Here is a 20,728-nt window from a genome sequence, read left to right as displayed (position 1 = left end):
CAACATTTTTAACAGTTTCATTGCCAATTACCATCAATATTTTAGCCATTCCTGATGAAGGGCTTATGCCCGAAAGGTCAACTCTGCTGCTCTTCAGATGCTGCCTGACCTGCTGTGCTTTTCCAGTGCCACATTTTTTGACAATATTCCAGCCATTGTTTTGAGATGTTTGTTCTGAACGAAGGCACCTAAATAGCTTGCACAATTTTCTTTTCTTAAAAGTAACTCAGATGTAGAGAAAATGTTGAAAACTGCAAATATTTCCTTTGGAATATTCAGTGGAATAAAGCCACAAATGAAGTACTCTGTAGTTCAGACACCACATAATAGATGTTGTGGTATTTGAGAAAGTACAGCATAGATTCACTGGAATGTTGACCAGTTTGTTAGAAAGTAGAAAGGAAGATATGAAAAATTGGGAGTGTTCACTGAATAGTATTTGGTACAGGTTTTTAAAAATTTTAAAGAGAATATATATTGTGTTCAAGTAATTGAAATGCTTAAAACAAAAGGATATGAAAACAGATTTTAAAAAGAAAAAACGTTTTAAACAATAGTAAAAGCCACTGAATTATTACGCTTTTCAAAATCAAAATGCTGGAGAAACTCAATAGATCTGACAGCATCTATGGACAGGGAAAGAGAATGAGCATTGAGTATAATATGACTCTACTTTGGAGCTGTTTCTCTCTGCACAGATGATACTAGGCCTGCTAAGTTTCTCCAGCACTTTGTTCTTATTTCCAATTTATAGCATCTGCAGCACTTCACCCTATTGAGACCATAGTTTACACCAAAACCTTGTATTCACACAACACAATTAACAAAGTAAAACATGGCAAAGCTCTTTCTAAGAAAGAAAATTCAAATAGGTTATTGGGAAAAGAAGGTCAACAGCTTATTCAAGGACATTGGTTTTAAGGAATGATGTTTTAGAAAAAAGAAATCCAGAGAGGAAATTCAGAATTTGGGTTCATTGCAGTTTATGGTATAGCCACTAATGGCATAACAGTAAAAGTTGATAATGCACAAAGTGCCAGAACTAGTGGAGCACAAATATTTTAAAGGGCTTTAGGATAGGAAATGAAAGATGAGAAGGGCTAAGTGCATAGAAGGTTTAGGTTTGCTCACTGAGCTGTAGGTATCCAGATGTTTCATTACCTGGCTAGGTAACATCATCAGTGGCGACCTCCAAGTGAAGCGAAGCTATTGTCTCCTGCTTCCTATTTATATGTTTGCCCTGGATGGGGTTTCTGGTGATGTCATTTCCTGTTCGTTTTCTGAGTGGTTGATAGATGGCATCGAGATCTGTGTGTTTGTTTATGGCGTTGTGGTTGGAGTGCCAGGCCTCTAGGAATTCTCTGGCATGTCTTTGCTTAGCCTGTCCCAATATAGATGTGTTGTCCCAGTCGAAATGGTGTTTCTTTCCTCCGTGTGTAGGGCTACGAGAGAGAGATGGTCGAGTCTTTTTTGTGGCTAGCTGGTGTTCGTGTATCCTGGTGGCTAACTTTCTTCCTGTTTGTCCTACATAGTGTTTGTGGCAGTCCTTGCATGGAATTTTGTAGACGATGTTGGTTTTGTTCATGGGTTATACTGGGTCTTTTAGGTTTGTTAGTTTTTGTTTGAGAGTGTTGGTGAGTTTGTGTGCTACTAGGATTCCGAGGGGTCTTAGCACTCTAGCTGTCATTTCTGCATATAAGGTATTGAAAAGGATGAAAATTTTACAATTGAAGCATGAGGTCAACAAGCACAGATGGTGGTGAACAGGACTGGGTAGATTTAATGAGTTTTGAATGCCCTCAAGCTTATATGAGGGAGCAACATTGGAAGCCAGTAGAAATAAATTGGAATAGTTCAGCCTAAACATTAAAGGCTGAGTCAGTGGTCATGCCAGGTAATATTACAGAATTAGAACTGGCAGTTTTAGTGAGGGCATTATGTCATCAGAATTCATCTCAGGTTCAATTGTGACTCCAAGGACTAGTTGCCAGGGAGAGAGAGATGGGGTTTGGTGAGGACCAAGTACAATTATGTAGAGAGACTAAAGAAACTAGGATAGCTCTTAGTACAAGAAAGATGAAGGGCATAATACAAACAAGAGAACTACAAACAAGATTTTCTGTTGTGGTTGAAACAACACATTAATATGAAAAGGATTGTGGATGCAGATTAAGTGATGCATTTTCAAAGGAAATTGGATAAGTACTTGAAAGGAAAGGAAACTGAAAGACTCTGTGGATACAGCAGGGAAATTGATTTATTGGTCTTTCAGAAAGTTAGCACAGACATCTGTGCTGAAAAGGGGCTACTGCCATGTTGCCAATTCCACCCCAGGCCAACATCGGCAACTTCACATCATCAACTCCAAGCGATTAGAACAGTATTCACATTTTCACCTCAAAATCCATGACCCATCTCAACAATACAGTCAACAGTTTGTAATCATTATTTAATGCATTTAATGAGGTTTGGAGTACAAATACTAAGCCAATTTTCTAGGGCGCATTTTCACTGTTGTTTAAGCCTTTTAGCCTCTTCTATTTTCTCTGTGTATTGATCACTTCCTTCAGGTGAAAATTCAGACAGATCCAGAGGGGGTACATGCTCTTTAAAATGCTTTTTCAAGCAAAATTAAATAAAGTAGATATGGCCACCATAATGGCTGTTAGTAGACGGAAGAACTGTAGGTTGTTCTGGAGAGCACCCTATGTTGTAAGTTATCTATATTTACACTTATAAGTATAATATAATTTATAATAAATTTATATAACTGACATTCTCTCACACCCAACCTTCATGTAAAATATGTTGAGCAACTTACTGCTTCATACCATAACTCCTTGTAACAATTAACTACTTAAACTGAAATTAGCAAATAGTCAAATTCAAACATTTTATATCCATTTTTATTATATGAATTTTAAAAAGTACAGATTAACTGCATTTCTGCTCATAGTGACAATATTGCAAACCAAACAAACATTATCATTTGTGAAATAAACTTAAGGTGTTTGTTTATCCTCTGGTTGATGCATTTTTATATGTTTAACAAAATTAGAGATCAAAGTACATGAGTGTGAAAGTGAAGGAAGCAAAACATCTTGCAAAATCAGTAATGCTATTTTAAGTATTCCTTGACTTCCCTTTCGGACAGAATCTTTGTTAGCCTACTAATTTTCATGTTTTTATTGAACTTTAAAGATTCATGCCAGGTTAGTTTTTTTTTAAATTATGGATTCTTGAGCTTTGTTTGTCAAAATCTATATGTCTAATTGTAGCAGGTGAGTTTTCAATAAAGATACATGTTAAGAAGACAACATTCCCTAAATACGACAGTCTTGTTTACTTCGTATTCCTACCTTTAAGTCACATTGAGTGAGTGTTATCTCCCTCGATATGATTTAAAGGTTGAAATACCAAGTAAATAAGTCATGAAATAGCCATAAATCTGGATAAATTGAGCTACTTAATGATACAACCTTTTGTTGTTCAATAGGAAATAATGTTGCTGTTAAACAAAATGCATAACTAATGCAGTTTTCAACAAATAGTTGCATTGTATTTCCAGACCAAAGCATTTCACAGTCTTTGTTCTGGTATAAAATCTTTGATCTTCTGCAAACATGACTGAATGATAACAATTAAGCCCTACTGGATACTGAATGTTTTAATGACAAAAAGGTATATCTGAAATAACTGATAGCCTTAGTTCTACCTTTTTAACATCTTGGGCATACCACAAATGACAAGACATTTTAGAGTGTGCAACAAAATTGGGTTGCTATGTTCTCACACTTATGCAAATAGATTTTAAGTTACCTTTCCAGAATAATTATTTCTTAAAGACTTTGCTGATAGTTCACTTTTGTTTAATTAACAACTTAACGTTTGCCAATTTTTTTCTGATGTTGAAATCCGCAGGTGTTAAATGACTCTTCATTTGGATCAGTCACTTGCTAGAAGGGTTTGTGTTTTCGATGTTCCTGAAATATTCAGAATAGCCTATTCACAGCAACAGGAAGCAATACTTGTCTCTTTAAAATATTCATTGATGTCAGTGAATTACAGTAAACCAAGTTTGTATTCCATCATAAGATGTGGTTCACCCATAACTTCACTCTGGGCTGGGTCTAAAAAGAAAAACAAATTAAGTGACAGTTCTCACAATATCTACAATATTTCATATTAAGATTAAGGCAATAAGGATGCTTCAACATGAACTGATTATTGAATAATTTTACTGTAATTGAAATGATGAAATTATTGATGTTCAGGCATTCGATATGCTTTTCTGCTTAATGAATATCTTAATATATTTACACTAATTATTCTTTACTTTTACATAAAGCTTTAAGTTTTATTTTTATTTGTTGTACAACTATGAATTTTAGATAGTAATTAAAACAAAAAACATACTAAGCCTTAATAAAATTATTTACCATTCAATATGTCTTCAAAGCCAATGTATTCATCATTCCCTTGAAGAGTTTCCAGTGCAATGTTTGAACTAATGAGGAAAGGCAAGCGCTGTGCCTAATTGAAAGTAGAGTTACATATGGTTGACTACTGGAAAAGTATTTTGAGATAACTGTTATCCATCCAAAATGAGGGTAAGAAAACAAGCATTTTTTTTAAACCATACTGCTCAAAATACTTTTGATATTTTTAATGCAATTGCATTCAAGTCCAAGCAATTCTTTAAGCATTATAACCCATTTTGTGCAAGATATTGTCCTCTAACTGGAAATGAAATGAATAACCAGATTATTTTGATGTTAACATCTTGGCCAAAATTAAGAAAACTCTCTTTCATAGAATCCGTACAGTGTGGAAAGAGGCCATTTGGTCCATCAACTCTGTACCTACCCTCTGAAAAGCATCCACTCAAATCCAGCCCCTCACCCTATCCCCATAACCCTGCATTTTCCCATGGCTAACCTACACAGTCATGGACATGACAGAGTAATTTAGTGCGGTCAATAGACCTAACCTGCACATCTTTAGAATGTGGGAGAAAACTGGAACACTCAGAAACCCACACAAATATGGGGAGTACTTGAAAACTGCATAGTCACCCAAGGCTGGAATCGAACCCAGTGCTGTGAGGCAGCTGTGCTAACCACTGAGCCACCATGCTGCTTTCTCCTTACAAACAGTACTATTGGGTCTTTAGAACATGCCTGAACAATATGAAGGGTTTTTGTATAATGTTTCACAAAAAGAATAATATTTCTAAGGCACAGCATGTTCAGGGTAGCTCAATGTACTCAAGTAATGAATCTTGTACCCGCAAGTTATGATTAACAGCTTAGTCTACCACAAGGAGTTGGAAGGGACTTTCTGATTATTTACTCAATGAATAAACTTCTTTTGACATCATCACATAATGCACAACTACGGACATATTATTTGGAAAGTCCTCTCTGTTGGATGATTCAAAATTATTCTCTAGGTTTCATATTTAATTTATATCTCTTACATCATTGGCCTAGCAAGCCTACTTCTGAGAGGTAATGATACAGAACAAAAAGTGAATAGGTCACAAATTAAATTCAGAAAATTTGTCAATGTGCAGAAGAGTACCAAAAATCTCAACTAGTCATTGAAGGGATTCTTAGTCAGTCTGATGTAATATAAACCCAGCTCCACACTAAATGGTCAGAAGGCACCTCAGATATGCCTGCCCTGCATATTTTAATTTTTAACTAGCAGTGGAAACCTGAACTAAAGTCAATAGAGTAATGACCTATTCAAACATCCACAGTGTCAAAAAGAAAATAGCAACACCTGATATCGGTAGACAGAAATAACTTGAAACACTTGCTGCACTCTCTGCTGAAAAACAGCTTAGAGAGCCAGATGAGGATGCAACTAATGTATCAAATACACACTATTCTTAAACAGACAAACATCCGTACTCTTCTACAGAATAATACAGATGACTATTTAGGTCAGTTTTTGGTGACTTTCTGTCTTGTGATTGTCTTTCATTTCTCTCATGCTTTAAGATTGTTAATATTACTTCAATCACGTAATCACATTCTATTTTCCTTGCAAAGAAACATAAGCTAGTAAAAAAACTAATCTATAGGTGACATTATTAGTGATGTACATGCAAATTCTGAATTCAACTGCAGGTGAATTTGAACATATATAGTAAGCCTTCAGTGTTCCTGCTTTCAGAAAGAGTATCAGGACTAGCCTACCCATGCACTATTCCTGTAAACTAATAAAAACCCATAATGCAATTATTTTTAATAGAGAAAGTGATCAAACAGACCAGCTTACCTGTTTTACTGCTTTGCATTCCATTTGCAACTTTAGTGGAGCATGCAGTCCTTGAATATTTCTCAATGTAGCAAAATTCATTTTGTCTTGATTGAGCCGAAACTGAATACAAAAAATACATTAATATTTCTCAAACTGTGAAGTCAAAATTTTCTGAATTTAAATTCATGCTTTCAATAAGCTACTCCTGTTCAACTAGATTTTTTAAGTTATAAAACATACATACATATATTCAAGGTTTGTGCAAAGATTTGTAGCTCAGGTGCCAGTTGTCATGGCTGTGGGTATGTTTGCTGAGCTAGGAAGTTGATTTGCAGACGTTTCATCCCCTGTCTAGGGGACATATTCAGTGCTTTGGAGCCTCCTGTGAAGCGCAGCTATACTTTCCTGTCTTCTGGAACTTATTTGTTTAGTTTTTGCTGCTCCTGGTTACCGGTTCCAGTTGTTTGCTCCAGTCTTTGCATGGAATCTTGTAAATTACAATCATAGGACAAGCTAAACAGCGGACAGCCAGAGAATTCCTAGAAGTATGACATTCATCCATGGACTCTACCAACAAGCACAATGATCTAGACCCAATATACTGGCTACTACAGCAAAACCGGAACCAGCAAATGGAAGCATCAGAAACGACCTTTTCGAGTTCGGACAGCGGGAGCAGAAAATGGAAGAAGTGGCACCTGCTGGGAAAGTAAGTGATTGTTTATTTTTTAAAGTGGGTGAGATCTAAACCCGAGACCCTACACCAGAGGGGTTTCCTCCCACCCATCTCCTCTAACCTTAATAAGAGTCTGTAGACTTGCTATGTTTTTCAGTTTTTCTCTTCCTTGTTTAGTCCTGTGTGGGCTTTCAGAGTAGCGGGGTACAAATGATAGGGCAGTTGCACGTTCCTCCCCCAGAACATGGCAGGTGAAAGACATGACTCATGTCTCTGCTGGCCACATCTGCAGCAAGTGCACCCAACTCCAGCTCCTTGAAAACAGAGTTCGGGAACTGGAGTTGGATGAACTGCAGATCATCTGGGAGGTTGAGGGGGAAATTGAGAGGATGTTCAGGGAGGTGGTCACTCCTCAGACTCAGGATAAGGACAGCTGGCTTACAGTCAGGGGGCAGAAGGAGAACTGACAGACAGAGCAGGGATCCCCTGTGGCTGTTCCCCTCAGCAAAAGTATACCGCTTTGGATACTGCTGGTGGGGACAGCCTACCAAAGGAAAGCCATGGTTGTCAGGTCTCTGGCACTGAGTCTAGCACTGTGGCTCAGAAGGGAAATGGGGGAGAATAGAAAAGGGCTAGTGCTAGGGGACTCAATAGTTAGACGGATTTTGTGGTCAGGAACGGGACTCCCGGAAAGTATGTTGCCTCCCAGATGCCAGGGTCCAGGATGTCGCCGATTGAGTTTACAAGATTCTGAAGCAGGAGTGAGCAGCCAGAAATCGCGGTACATATTGGCACCAATGACTTAGCCTGGAAAGGATTGAGCATCTGAAAAGTGACTACAGAGAGCTAGGATGGAAGCTGAAGAGCAGGATAAGTAGAGTAGTATTCTCAGGTCTGCTACCAGGGCCACAAGACAGTGAGGTGGGGAATAGTCAGCAAGTGCAGCTTAACACATGGCTGCGTGGCTAGTGCAGGAGGGAGGGCTTCAGATACTTAGACCATTAAGATGCCTTAGGGGAAGGTGAGACCTGTACATGAAAGATGGGTTGCACCTGAACTGGAGGGGTACAAATGTCCTGGGTGGGAGACTTGCTCGAATGGTTTGGAAGGGTTTAAACTAGTTTGGCAGGGGGTGGGAACCAGAGTTACACATCTGAGCAGGGGGTAGTTGTAGATGAGGCAGTGATAGGATGTATTGAATCTATCGTGATTGTTTTGTATGTGATGGAACAAAAGGATCGGTTAAAGTGTGCCAGCTTTAATGTAAGGAGTGTCAGAAATAAGAGTGATGAACTTAGAGCATGGATCAGTACTTGGGACTAAGATGTTGTAGCCATAATGGAGACTTGGGTTTCACAGGAACAGTTACTAGAAGTTCCAGGGTTTAGAACATTTTAAAAAAACAGGGAGGGGAAAAAAAGGAGTGGGGTGTAGCATTGCTAATCAGAGAGTGCATCACAGCTACAGAAATGAAGGATGTCGAGGAAGGCTTGTCTACTGAATCATTATGGGTGGAAGTTAGGAACAGCAAGGGAGCAGCTACCTCATTGGGAGGTCTTCTACAGACCCCCAAATAGCAGTAGGGAGATCAAATAATTCATAGGCCAGCAGATTTTGGAAAAATGCAGAGGTAACAGGGTTGTTGTTATGGGTGGCTTCAACTTTCCCAAATATTGACTGGAATCTCCATGCTGCAGATGGTTTGGATGGAGCCACTTTTGTCAGGTGTTCAGGAGGATTTCCTTACTCAGTATGTGGACAGGCTGACAAATGGACAGGTCATTTTGGATTTGGTGCTCAGCAATGAGCCAGGATAGATGTCAGATCTTGCAGTGGGAGAACATTTTGTTGGCAGTGACCACAACTGCCTCACATTTACCATAGCAATGGAGAGGGAAAGACGCAGTTACCATGGGAAAATATTTAATTGGGGAAAAGGAAATTATGAAGCTATGAGACAGGAGTTTGGAAGTACAGATTGGAAGCAATTGTTCCACAGAAAGGACACAACAGACATGTGAAGACCGTTTAAGGAGCAGTTGTTGCGAGTGATGCATCAATTTATTCCTCTGAGACAGGCAAAATGGGAAGGTTAAGGAGCCTTGGGTGATGAGAACAGAGGAGCTTCTCATCAAAAAGAAGGCAGAGTGGAGGAAGTAAGGGTCTAGCACACACCTTTAGAGGATTACAGGCTTGTGAGGAAGGAGCTCAAAAATGGACTGAGGAGATCCAGGAGGGGGCACGAAAAAGGCTTGGCAGGATGGATTAGGGAGAAGCCAAAGGTATTTTACTCATACGTGAGGAATAAGAGAATAATCAGGGAAAAGGTAGGCAGGGATAGCAGAGGGAACTTGTGTGTGGAGTCTGAGCAGATAGGGGAAGCCCTAAATGAGTTTTTTGCTTCGGTTTTCACTAAGGAAAGGGACTTTTTGTGAATGAGAACTTTGTGGAGCAAGCTTGAACAGATCAAGCTTGAGGAAGTTGATGTGCAGAAAATTTTGGCAAACATTAAGATTGATAAGTCCCCAGGGCCAGACCAGATTTATCACAGGTTCCTCCGGGAAGCGAGAAAGAAGGTTGCTAAGCTGCTGGTGAAGATCTTTGCTTCCTCATTCTCACAGGGATCGTACTGGAGGATCGGAGGGAGGCAAATGTTGCTCCCCTTTTCAAGAAGGGCAATAGGGAAATCCCTGGCAATTACAGACCAGTCAGTGATACATCTGTGGTCAGCAAAGTTTGGCAAAGAATTCTGAAGGATAGGATTTATGACAATTTGGAAAAGTATAGCGTGATTAAAGGCAGTCAGCCTGGCTTTGTGAGGGACAGGTCATGCCTCACAAATCTTATTGAGTTCTTTGAGGAGGTGACGATATACGTTGAGCAGTGGACATGGTGTGCAGCAAGGCATTTGATAAGGCTCCCCACGGTAGGCTCATAAAGTCAGGAGGTATGCGATACAACAAGATTTGGCTCTTTGGATTCAGAATTGGTTGGCTGACAGAAAGTAGAGAGTGGTTGTTGATGAAAAGTATTCTGCCTGGAGGTCAGTAGTGAGTGGCGTCCCAAACGGCTCTGTTCTTGGGCCTCTGCTCTTTGTAGTTTTTATAAATGACTTGGATGAGGAGGTTGTGGGGCAGGTTAGTAGGTTTGCTGATGACACAAAGATTGGATGTGCCATTGATAGTATCGAGAGCTTTTGCAGGCTGCAGCTTGACATTGACAGGATGCAGAGCTGGGCTGAGAAATGGTAGATGGAGTTCAATCTAGATAAAAGGGAAGTGATGCATTTTGGAAGGTTGAATTTGAATGCTGAATATAGGATTAAAGGCAGCGTGGAGGAACAGAGGGATCTGGGTGTTCAAGTGCACAGATCCCTCAAGTTGCCACCCAAGTGGATAGGGTTGTTAAGAATGAATATGGTGTTTTGGCTTTCATTAACAGGGGGGTTGACCTTAAGAACTGTGAGGTTTTGCTGCAGCTCTACAAAACCCTGGAGAGTCCACACTTGGAATATTGTGTCCAGTTCTGGTCGCCCTATTATAGGAAAAATGGTGCAAAGGAAGTTTACCAGAATGCTGCCACGACTGGAGGGCTTGTCTTATGAGGACAGGTTGACTGTTCTCTCTGGAGAGGAAGAGAGGTGACCTGATTGAGGTGTACAAGGTAATGAGAGGCCTGGATAGAGTCGATAGCCAGAGATTTTTGCCCAGGGCAGGACTGACTGCCACGAGGGGTCATAGTTTTGGTGTTAGAAGGAAGGTATAGAGGAGACGTCAGAGGTAGGTTCTTGATGCAAAGAATTGAGAGTGAATGGAATGCGTTGCCAGCGGTGGTGGTGGAAGCAGAGTCATTAGGGACTTTTAAGTGACTTTAGTCTTTAGTACAAGAGGGTTGGAATACAAGAGCAACAATCTTGCTACAATTGTTCAAAGTTTTACTGAAATCACATGGAGCACTGTGTACAACTTTGTGCATTGTATTGCAGAATATACCTGCCTTAGAGGGAGTAGTACTGAAGTTTCACTAGAATGAACCTTTTGATCTGTTTGAACAGATATTTTTGAGAGGCGGTTTCCCTTAGATGCACAACTAGAGCCGGTATGCAGTGTTTCAGGATATCCACAGGGTTCGGTTCTGGGTCCTCTTTTGTTTATATAAATTATTTGGATGAGAATATAGAAAGCATTTTAGTAAGGTTGCAGACAACAACAAAATTAGTGGCAAATTAGACAGTGAGGAAGGTTTTCTAAGACTATAAAGGGATCTTGATCAAATAGGTTAATGGACTAAAAAATGGCAGATGCAGTTCAATTTGGATAAATGCAAGGGTAGGGCTTATACAACCAATGGTAGGTCTTTGGGTAGTGTTGTAGCACAGAGTGACCTAGGGATTTAGGTACATAATTCTTTCAAGTTTGCATTACATATAGGGTGGTTAAAAAGGCGTTTCACCTGCTTGCCTTCATTGCGCAGTCCATAGGAGTTGGGAAGTCATGTTGATGTTGTACAGGACATTGGTGAGGCCCCTTCTGGAATATTGTGTCCAGTTATGATCACCCAGTTATAGGAAGGATATTATTAAGCTGGAGAGGGTTCAGAGGAGACTTACCAGGACGTTGCTGGGTGTGGAAAGTTTGAATTATAAAGGAAGGCTAGATAGGTTGCAACTTTTTTCACTGGAGCATAGGAGGTTGAGAGGTGACTTGATTGAAGCTTTTAACATAATGAGGAGTATGGATAGAGTTAATGATAGTTGCCTTTTCCCTAGGAAATGGGATTGCAAGACTAAGGGGCACATTTCAAGGTGATAGGAGAAAGAGTTTAAAAAAAAATGAAGGGCAACTGTTTTAAGCAGAGGGTAGTTTATGTGTGGAATGAACTGCCTGAGGAAGTGGTGGATGTGGATACAATTACAATGTTTACAAGACATTTACAAACATGCATAGTAAATGTTTGGAGTGATATGGGCCAGGAGCAGGCAGGTGAGCCTAGTATAGTTTAGGATAATGTTTGGCATGGATTGGTTGGACTGAAGGATCTGTTTTTGTGCAGCATGACTCTAAAGGAAGCCTTTTGGATTAGGATAAAGAGAAACTGCTTCACTCAAAGCGTGGTGAATATTCAGAATTTTGTGTCTAAGAAAGCTGATAATGTTCAGAGTACAGTGGAGGTAGGGTCACAGTACAGAAGGAAGATGTTTAGCCAATCAAGATACCAACTCTCTGTCGAATAATCCAATCTGTCCCATTTCCCTGAACTATTCTTGTAGCCCTGGAAGTATATTTCCCTTTAGTGCCTAAATAATCATTCATCTCCCATGATATCATCAGCGTAGATAACACGTTCCTTATCGTTACCATTTGTTGCATAAAAACACTGCACTTCATTAACTCCCGGTACTCTGGCTCAAAATCTTTATTTCATCCTTGCGCTGTAACTTGTAATATATCATTCTAAGTTTAGGTTTATGGATTTTGAATTAGCAACTGGTAGGATTTTGATGTTACGGAAGTTAATAATTAATTTGACTAAAGAATTTCTGTCATCCTGGTGATTTGTTAAAAACGTTTTTGAGGACTGTCTTTAGAATGAATGGGTATCGTGAACCACTAATGTACTTTTAGTTTATGTTAAACTGTTTTGTGACCAAACAATGTAAATAATGGTTAATTATTAAAGTTTATTAAAGGTTTATCAGACTAGTCTTTTAAAGGGCAGGGGAATGCCCAAAGCTTCGACTGGGAAACTTTCAGGTTCCAATTTTTACTTTGAGTAAAGTAGGTGTGTGAAGTCCTTGGAATAAAATGACTATGTGGAATCATGTTCCTGAGAGGGGAAGGATATATGGTGAACTAGGTTATACTAGTGAGGTATTATTGTTAGTCCCAGACAAGCAGTGTTGGGATAAAACCCTGAAGAGGTTACTTAAAAAGCACAGCACAATTAAGCAAATATGTGATAACTCCAGGAAGGTTGAAATCACACGTGACTTAAACCTACTGACGTTTTAGTTAAAGGATTCTGGTTAGAGTATGATAAAAGTGGTGGTTGGGTAGCATACCAGGGATGTATTTTGAGTACTATTTAAATACTATCATTTTTTTCTTTTAATTTATAAACGAATGTTTTGGGATTAATAGGATTATACTTTCACCATGTGTTTAAAAATCTTTTGAATTTGTATGCGGTTTAGTTTATTCTATTTTATCTTCATTATTTTTACTAATAAACTTGTCTTTTATCAGTATAAAAATAACTGGAGCATTGCATGCTACTTTTCAGCAAACAAATCAAACCATGATCTATCAAGCCAGGTTTCTGTCCAGGATTTGACTTGTCTGGTGTTAACATCAGCAGGAATCATAATACTTTTACCATCAGCTAGCAGAAAGAGCTTTCTTTTGACTATCTTATCTTTAGAAGATCATTTTTTTTAATTCTGGGAATGAAAGAATATAGAGATCAAGAAAGAAAGTGGAGTTGATGTCCAAGATCAGCTATGGTTATATTAAATTTTGCAGCTGCCTTGAGGGGCTCTGTGTTTGACAACTGTTTCTATTTATTAAGCTCTTATGACACAGGCTTGTTTCAGGAAAATGTTGTGAGACTGAGGTAGAAGTTTGTTGCATTGCTTCTGCAATATTCTGCATTGGACTGTGCTTCAATGCCAGAGAAAGCAAAAGAACAGTGCATCTATCATGCATTAAGTTTTAACATTTCCATAACAAATCCTCAACTCTACTCTCTGTTTGTTAATCCTTGCACACGTTCCATCATCAGTCTTTGATCAGAGAAATAAAGAAAATGGGAATTGTGCAGAAAACTGGAGGTGAACACCACCCAAAATCTTTGGATGCTGCCTGAACTGCTGTGCTCTTCCAGCACCACTGATCCAGAACCTGGTTTCCAGCATCTGCAGTCATTGTTTTTACCACCCAAAATCTTGTTGAGTGTCTGAGAAGCCATGAAGGGCCAAATGGCCTATACCTGCTCCTTTAATTTTTTTCAATGGCCTGCAAGACTTCAAGCACACATCGCAGCATTACAAAGCATCAAAGGAATTGATGTATACGTGAACATAGAAAGCATTTCTAAGAGGCAGAAGGTCAGGGAGATTTTTAATACATTTCTAAATAAAAGTGTTTCCACCCACTGTGTACATATAATCATCCCCTTTTCAAGACAGTTAACACAACTCCTCTGTTGCTTGTAATTTTCTACTACAGCAGGCAGCATTTGCACTTCTACCAAGTAATTTTTTAAAAAAAGTTCAACAACAACCCAGAGTAGGAGTCACTGATTACCAAAAAGGGCTCTACAGCCAATTCTAGCAAATCCAGTTCTTAATCTCAGAATTTATTAAAAGTGAAACGATGACCTAGTGGTATTATCGCTGGACCCTTAATCCAAAGATACAGCTGATGCTCTGGGGACCTATGTTCAAATCCTGCCAAGGCAGAAGGTAGAATTTAAGTTCAATAAAAATCTGGAATTAAGAGTCCATTGTCAATTGTTGAAAAAACCCATCTGGTTCACTCATGTCCTTTAGGGAAGGAAACTGCCATCCTTATCTGGTCTGGCCTACATGTGACTCCAGACCACAGCAATGTGGTTGACTCTTAACTGTCCTCTTGGATGGGCAATAAATACTGGCCCAGCCAATGATGCCCTCATCCCATGAATGAACAATTAAAAAGCATACAGCACAGGCAGTGATTATTTGACCATTCTTGCTCCAGTCCACAACCTTCTCCCCCTAGCACTGCAATTTTTCTTTCAGATAATAATGCAATTCTTCAATGCCTCAATTGAACCTGCCTCCACTAAATTATAAGATAACATATTGCAAATCCCAATGACTCACTACATGGAAGTTTCTCATATCTCCACTTCCTCTTTTGTCAAATATTTTAAACCTATGCCCACTGATTTCAATTTTTCCACCAATGAGAACAATTTTCTTCTACCTGCTCTGTCAAGACCCCAATGATTCTAATCAGGGATTAAGCATAGGAATTTCCCACTGTCTGTCTGAGATATTGTCTTTATTTCTCATCCACTGAAACATGATCATCATCAACACCAAAGTCCATCATTGGAAATGCAAATATACAGCTTCAACTTGATGAGGGAAACTAAATCATTGATTTCAAGCCAACATTTTTAAATTGGTAATTTTCCAAATTTACTGTCTCTTACTTAATTGTATAACCACAACGCTAATTTGTATTAGATAAAAACTTTTTCTCCATACATTAACTGAATGACCACTGAGGTAATGATCAGAGGTTTAGGACTGAATGCCAAATATCAGTGGGCATGGGCCATGCCAAAACGTTTAGTAATTAAAGTTTGAAATGGGCTATAATTTTATTTTTCAATTGCAAATTCTTAACTAGATGGCTGTTTTACACGTGAACTTTGGCCTTGAAGGTTTTTTTTTTGACTATGAGGAAGTATGACACTAATATTTAAATACCTTGCATGCCTAAACAAAAAGTTGAAATAAACTGTTCACATTTCTTCTCACTGAACTGTTGACCCAGACCTCATGAGGCTCTCACCCATGCACTTTTGAGCATGCATCACAGCAATCCTGAAGAAGGGCTTATGCCCGAAACGTCGATTCTCCTGTTCCTTGGATGCTGCCTGACCTGCTGCGTTTTCCAGCAACACATTTTCAGCTCACAGCAATAAAAAGCAAGAACAGGAAGCACAACCATTTTCCTCTCAAGCCCAAATGCATTCAAACTAAGCAAAGCACCCCAACTGCTGTCCTCACAGATCAGTAAACTGAATAAGCAGCAATGAAGTCTGGGAGCTAACGATCTCTGTGACACGGCATCACACTGTACCATGCTTATACAGTACTTACTATACCATTGAGGAAAATAAATATATACCGCATTAAAATGATTTTAAGTAAAACATAGAAGTGTCTGGACTTACATTGTTTTCCAAAATTTCCAGGGGATGACTTGGCAAAAGTTCAGACTTAACATTGGAGAATCTTAAAGACAAAAAAAATTGAACTTATTTTAAGGACTGTAATCACAATTTACATGTTATTTGATGCTTGATGGATTCTGACTTAGTAGCAGGTTGTGTTTCTAATTGTTAAGTCTTTAATCCTCGCTAACTTTTATGCTTCCTAACATATTCTCCCATTTGAAGGTAAAATGTCACTGTAGTCTTACCAAACCATAAGGCTGCTCTCTCATTAGTGATAGACAACTAGTGGTGGTTTAACTTGAGGCTCACCACACCTCAGGCGAGGGGCGAGGTTGAAAAGGAGAATGTTTGATGGTATGGAAACTGAACTCATGCTCTGCATTGCAAATCAGCCATCTAGCCAACTGAGCTAACTGACCACCCACCCCACCCCCTCCCCCCATATTTGTAGGTTTACCAACATTCAAAAGAACCAGAGGTTTCTTCAAATCTATTGCTAAAAAAAATTCACTATTTAATAATGTTCTGCTGAATCTTATGTGCTAATGTTTGGACATAATCACAGGAGTAATATTCTGATTCTGAAGAGGATCTGATATACATTCGCTCAAATTTAGTTCCTTAATCCAATGTTTCTATACTTTTCCCACTATGACCCCCATTTTAAGGCTTGAAAAATGTTGCAATCCCTTGACAGCAATGAGGATGCAGGAGAATACCTATTAGAGCAGGCAGAAGGGGAATTGCTGCCTTGGAGTTTGACGGCCTAAACTTTTACCTCCACTTTGGGAAGCCCTGGCATTAAGTGTTTTTATTTCCTTCAGTATAGAAGTCATTGAAATTTAATTACATGCTCTAAGAATATGGTGGGACAAGTTCAAAGGACTAAATAGTCCACTCTTTTTTAACCTTACTAAAACATGAACTAGTCACCCAGAACATTAAAAATGATTAAGATATCAAATGAATAATTGAAAATGTAGGTTTTTAATCTTATCAACAAATCTGTAACACAAATGTGTAACTATAAATACTGATTGCCTATCCCATTTCCAGGAACCACTAATTAATTTTCCAGAGTAAGCATTCATTGTTTATTTCTGCAGAACTGATGTTTTTGGCTCCACAACCAGGAAAGACAAAGTACTAAAATTTGATTCTTTGAATAACAAAATAGTTTCACGTACAATTAACATCCTCTGTTCCAGTTAACTGTTTTACAAAATTACAATCCATCCAACGAAGGTATACTTTGCCGAAACGAGGATACCAAAATATTAAGGCATTAGTATATTAAAAGAAATTCTGATCTGCTGCTTGTTTCTGATCTCATTTCTGTTACGAGGGGTCACATTTCAATTTTTCCCCTGATCACATTTGCTGTCTTGCTTTGATCTGGTAACTGGGGGCTGTAGCATTGAATGATGAGTCTTCACCATCCCAGCTTTTCTATTTTTCATGGAGTTGGCCATTTTCACGATCACTCGAATCCCCGCTCAATTCCCCACTGGTTCCTGTTCCCTGTCTTGGTCATTAGCTGGCACCGACAGCACATATTTGGCCCCTGTTCTCAGTACTTCTAAGTACTGGCATTGGAAAAAACTGGAAGGAAAATTCCTGAATAATCACAGAAATTCAGAATTTAAGGCAATGGCACGATACAACACATTTTTTGATGCAGTCTTTGGTAGGCTGGACTGCAGCTCCCAAGCCATTTGAAGGACAATCCTGTTTGATTGCATTACATGTCAAGCCTCTCTGTAGAATTACAAGTGCATTTCTTTAGAGCAGAAAATGTTTTGTAGGCCCCTGATGTTAAAACATCAGGAATAAAACTAGTCAGGAGTGGACTAGAGTACTTGGCTGGATCATTACCACTGCAACACTCAAAAGCTTGAAACCATCTAGGCTAAGGCAATCTGCATATCAGACGCTTGATCCATTTGCCTAAACCCTCACCCCTCTGCCACCAATAAACCAGCATTTTAGTGTGTACTATTTACAAAATGTCGTGAATCAACTTGCCAAGACTTCCTTGACAACATGTCCCAAACCAGAGAGTCCAAAATTCAGAAGGAAAAGGATGCTGTGAAATGAACACTGCTGCCTTCAAAGACCTATACTCAATGTCTGTTAAGTTCCCCACAATCTCAATCAGTAAACATCCTTTCATCATTGGGTCAAAATCCTGGAACTTCCTACCATACAGCATTCTGAGAAGTGGCTCACTAGCATTTTCTCAGAAACTAAGAATAGGCAGTTTTAAAAATTGCCTTTTCAGTAGCATATGCTTCAAGGACTATTTCAAAACTTTATTTTGGGAGAAATGGAGGGAAGCACACCTGGTGAATATAACTTTGTGATAAGATAAAAACAAAATATTTGTGACATAGTCAGTTGAGGATATGACTGAGACTTCACGGAGGTTAAATGTCTGTAAAGGATATTGATGGGAAAAAGGGTTGAATCTTTCTTTGCACTGTTTGCCACAGTTTTGCATTTTTCCTTGGCAGCCTCATGAGAATATATTCAGTGACTGACTACAAAAGTAACCAAATTACAAAAATAAAAAACTTAGGCTTATCATGACAGGTTTCACGCATATCTGACTGGTCCAGTATTAGTATCATTTGGATTATCACAGAGGAATCACAAAACACCCATTATAAGGACAATACTATCATAAATGTTACACTGAACACATCACTTTTTTCTCATGCTTTTAAGACAATACTGTTTCAAAGTCTGACACTTATTGTTGGGAAGCAAAACATCAAAACAATATAAATCCAAAGGATAAATAAGTTGTTTTGGACACTAATTGGAGCAGACTGGTTTGGGACTGCAGAGTAAAGGAAGTTTGCCAGCTCCAACAGCAATCACTGATACAGAAAGCACACTCATCAATTCAGTCATTTCATAACAGCAGTATAGTATAAAGGAAAGCTTGAATTGGTTCTGATTAATAAACTCTATGTTCACCCTACAGAGTAACGGTTTGTCCCCATATCATAAAAACAGAATAAAGTGGCAAAGAACAAGAACATGTAGTAATGGGATAACCTGAAAATAACTATCTAAATAGTTAATGAACGGGCTATCTTACCACACAGTTAATTGCTTCCAAACACATGACTACCTCATACTGTAACTGAGCAACTTCAACATTATTCAGCAATAACTTTGGCAATCAGTAGCTACTCAAGATATACAGCACTTACCCCCGACGCAATGTATCATGCACACCATAGGGTCCTGCATTAGGAGCTAGTTCACCAACAGGAACACTGTCCTTCAACTGAGATTTAAGTCCTCTGGAATACTGTAAGAAACAATATTGCAAATGCTTAAAATGTAACATAGTTTATAATCAGAAGAGTGAAATGTTATGTGGTACTGTTCAATCTTCAGATGGGGCTCTCCTTTCTTTATATGTTATATGCACAAAATGCAAGATTATTGGCTAGATCAGCATTCATTACACATTCCAAATTGTGATGACAAAGGTGAGTTGTCTTCTTGAACCACTGCAGTCCATGTGCTGTAGGTAGACCCACAGCACTATTAGGAAGGGACTTTCAAGATTTTGACCCAGTGAAGGAATAGTGATAAAGATCCAAAGTTGCTAATGTACAGATTCTGAACCTTAAACAACTGGAATATGGCACCTGACATGGTAAGTAGAGCCTGCTGCTCTCATTACTTGTCACAAAGTTCTATCTATTCATGCCCCAAATCTTAGGATGTCATACACAACAGATCATGAAAGATTTTGAACAGGTTGACTGTGACTACCTTAACTCATAGAATACCTATTGTGGAAGCAGACCAGTCCATTGAGTCCACCCTCACCCTCCAAAGAGCATCGCACCCAGACTCACCCCCTACCCTATGCAGACAACCCTGCATTTCCCATAGGCTAAAGTGAGGATTGCAGATGCTAGAGATTAGAGTCAAGATTAGAGTGGTGCTGGAAAAGCACAACAGGTCAGGTTCGGATGCTGCCTAACCTGCTGTGCTTTTCCAGCACCACTCTAATCTTGACTCTAAGCTAGCCAGTCTATCCCGGGTCATTGTGGGCAATGGCCATTCTAACTAAGCTGGATATCTTTGGCCTGTGGGAGGTAACCCACGCAGAGTCTCAAAAGTACCAAATTGGCTGCACAGTATCTCGACAGCCTGAAAGGTGTTGTGTACATGAGATGCTACACACAAGAGCACGGGACAGAGCGGATCTGCTGAACCCGACAGGAAGTGAAACAAAAACGATGAAGCCGTGCCCACGACACTTTAATACGGCGCTGTATGAAGGGGAGCGCTCTCGGGGCACCACTGGAAGAGGAGCGGTGAGGTGAATGATAGCGTCTGACGGGACTCCCGGGCCTGGCTCCTTCTCCCGGGCCTGGCTCTGTGCGAGCAGGCCTGGGGCCTGCAGTCGGCCCGGAGCCGGTGACTCATCAGAATGCAAACCGGCATCAGTCAGTCCCTGTCCCTGTCCCAGGCCCAGGCCTAGGCCCAGGCCCAGGCCCAGGCCCAATCCCAGTAAAACGTGTCTGTGTCCAACGAAGCCCCTCACCATCTCCGCTCACAGCCCGATTTTTCACCCTCCGTCCCGGCTCAGCGACAACTTCCACCCTCGTGACCTGCTCAGAATGTCGTCACTTCCTGCGGCTGTGCTGAGTGCAGGGTCAGTCAGAGCCGTTGTGGTAGTGTCCCTCCCTCTGACCCCGGACACCCGGGTACATGTCCCATCTCTTCAAGAGGTGTGTGATCTCTGAACTAAACTCAAACAAAAGAACTGCGGATGCTGGACTTGAAACAGAAATTGCT

At 39.6% G+C, this 20,728-nt stretch overlaps 1 protein-coding gene across 2 annotated transcripts; it reads right to left on the bottom strand.

Annotated features, from left to right (window-relative positions):
- Positions 1-2,888: 2,888 nt before the first annotated feature.
- On the bottom strand, positions 2,889-20,602 carry pomp (proteasome maturation protein). 2 transcript variants are annotated; one of them, XM_043692016.2, is made up of 6 exons: positions 20,475-20,602; positions 19,120-19,220; positions 15,896-15,956; positions 6,289-6,390; positions 4,440-4,533; positions 2,889-4,130 (listed from the first exon to the last, which is right to left on the bottom strand). In XM_043692016.2, the coding sequence occupies exons 1-6, from the start codon at positions 20,475-20,477 to the stop codon at positions 4,063-4,065; spliced, it is 429 nt and encodes a 142-aa protein (XP_043547951.1). In that variant the 5' UTR covers positions 20,478-20,602; the 3' UTR covers positions 2,889-4,062. The 2 variants fall into 2 exon arrangements, with proteins under 2 accessions (XP_043547951.1, XP_043547950.1); XM_043692015.2 differs by lacking the exon at positions 20,475-20,602 and adding an exon at positions 20,050-20,112.
- Positions 20,603-20,728: the final 126 nt, after the last annotated feature.

The sequence above is a fragment of the Chiloscyllium plagiosum genome, unplaced genomic scaffold (genome assembly GCF_037043375.1).
Source record: "Chiloscyllium plagiosum isolate Xiang-an unplaced genomic scaffold, Cpla_swu_hap1 HiC_scaffold_6, whole genome shotgun sequence".
NCBI classification, from domain to species: domain Eukaryota; kingdom Metazoa; phylum Chordata; class Chondrichthyes; order Orectolobiformes; family Hemiscylliidae; genus Chiloscyllium; species Chiloscyllium plagiosum.
This window is presented reverse-complemented; position numbering and strand designations above follow the sequence as displayed.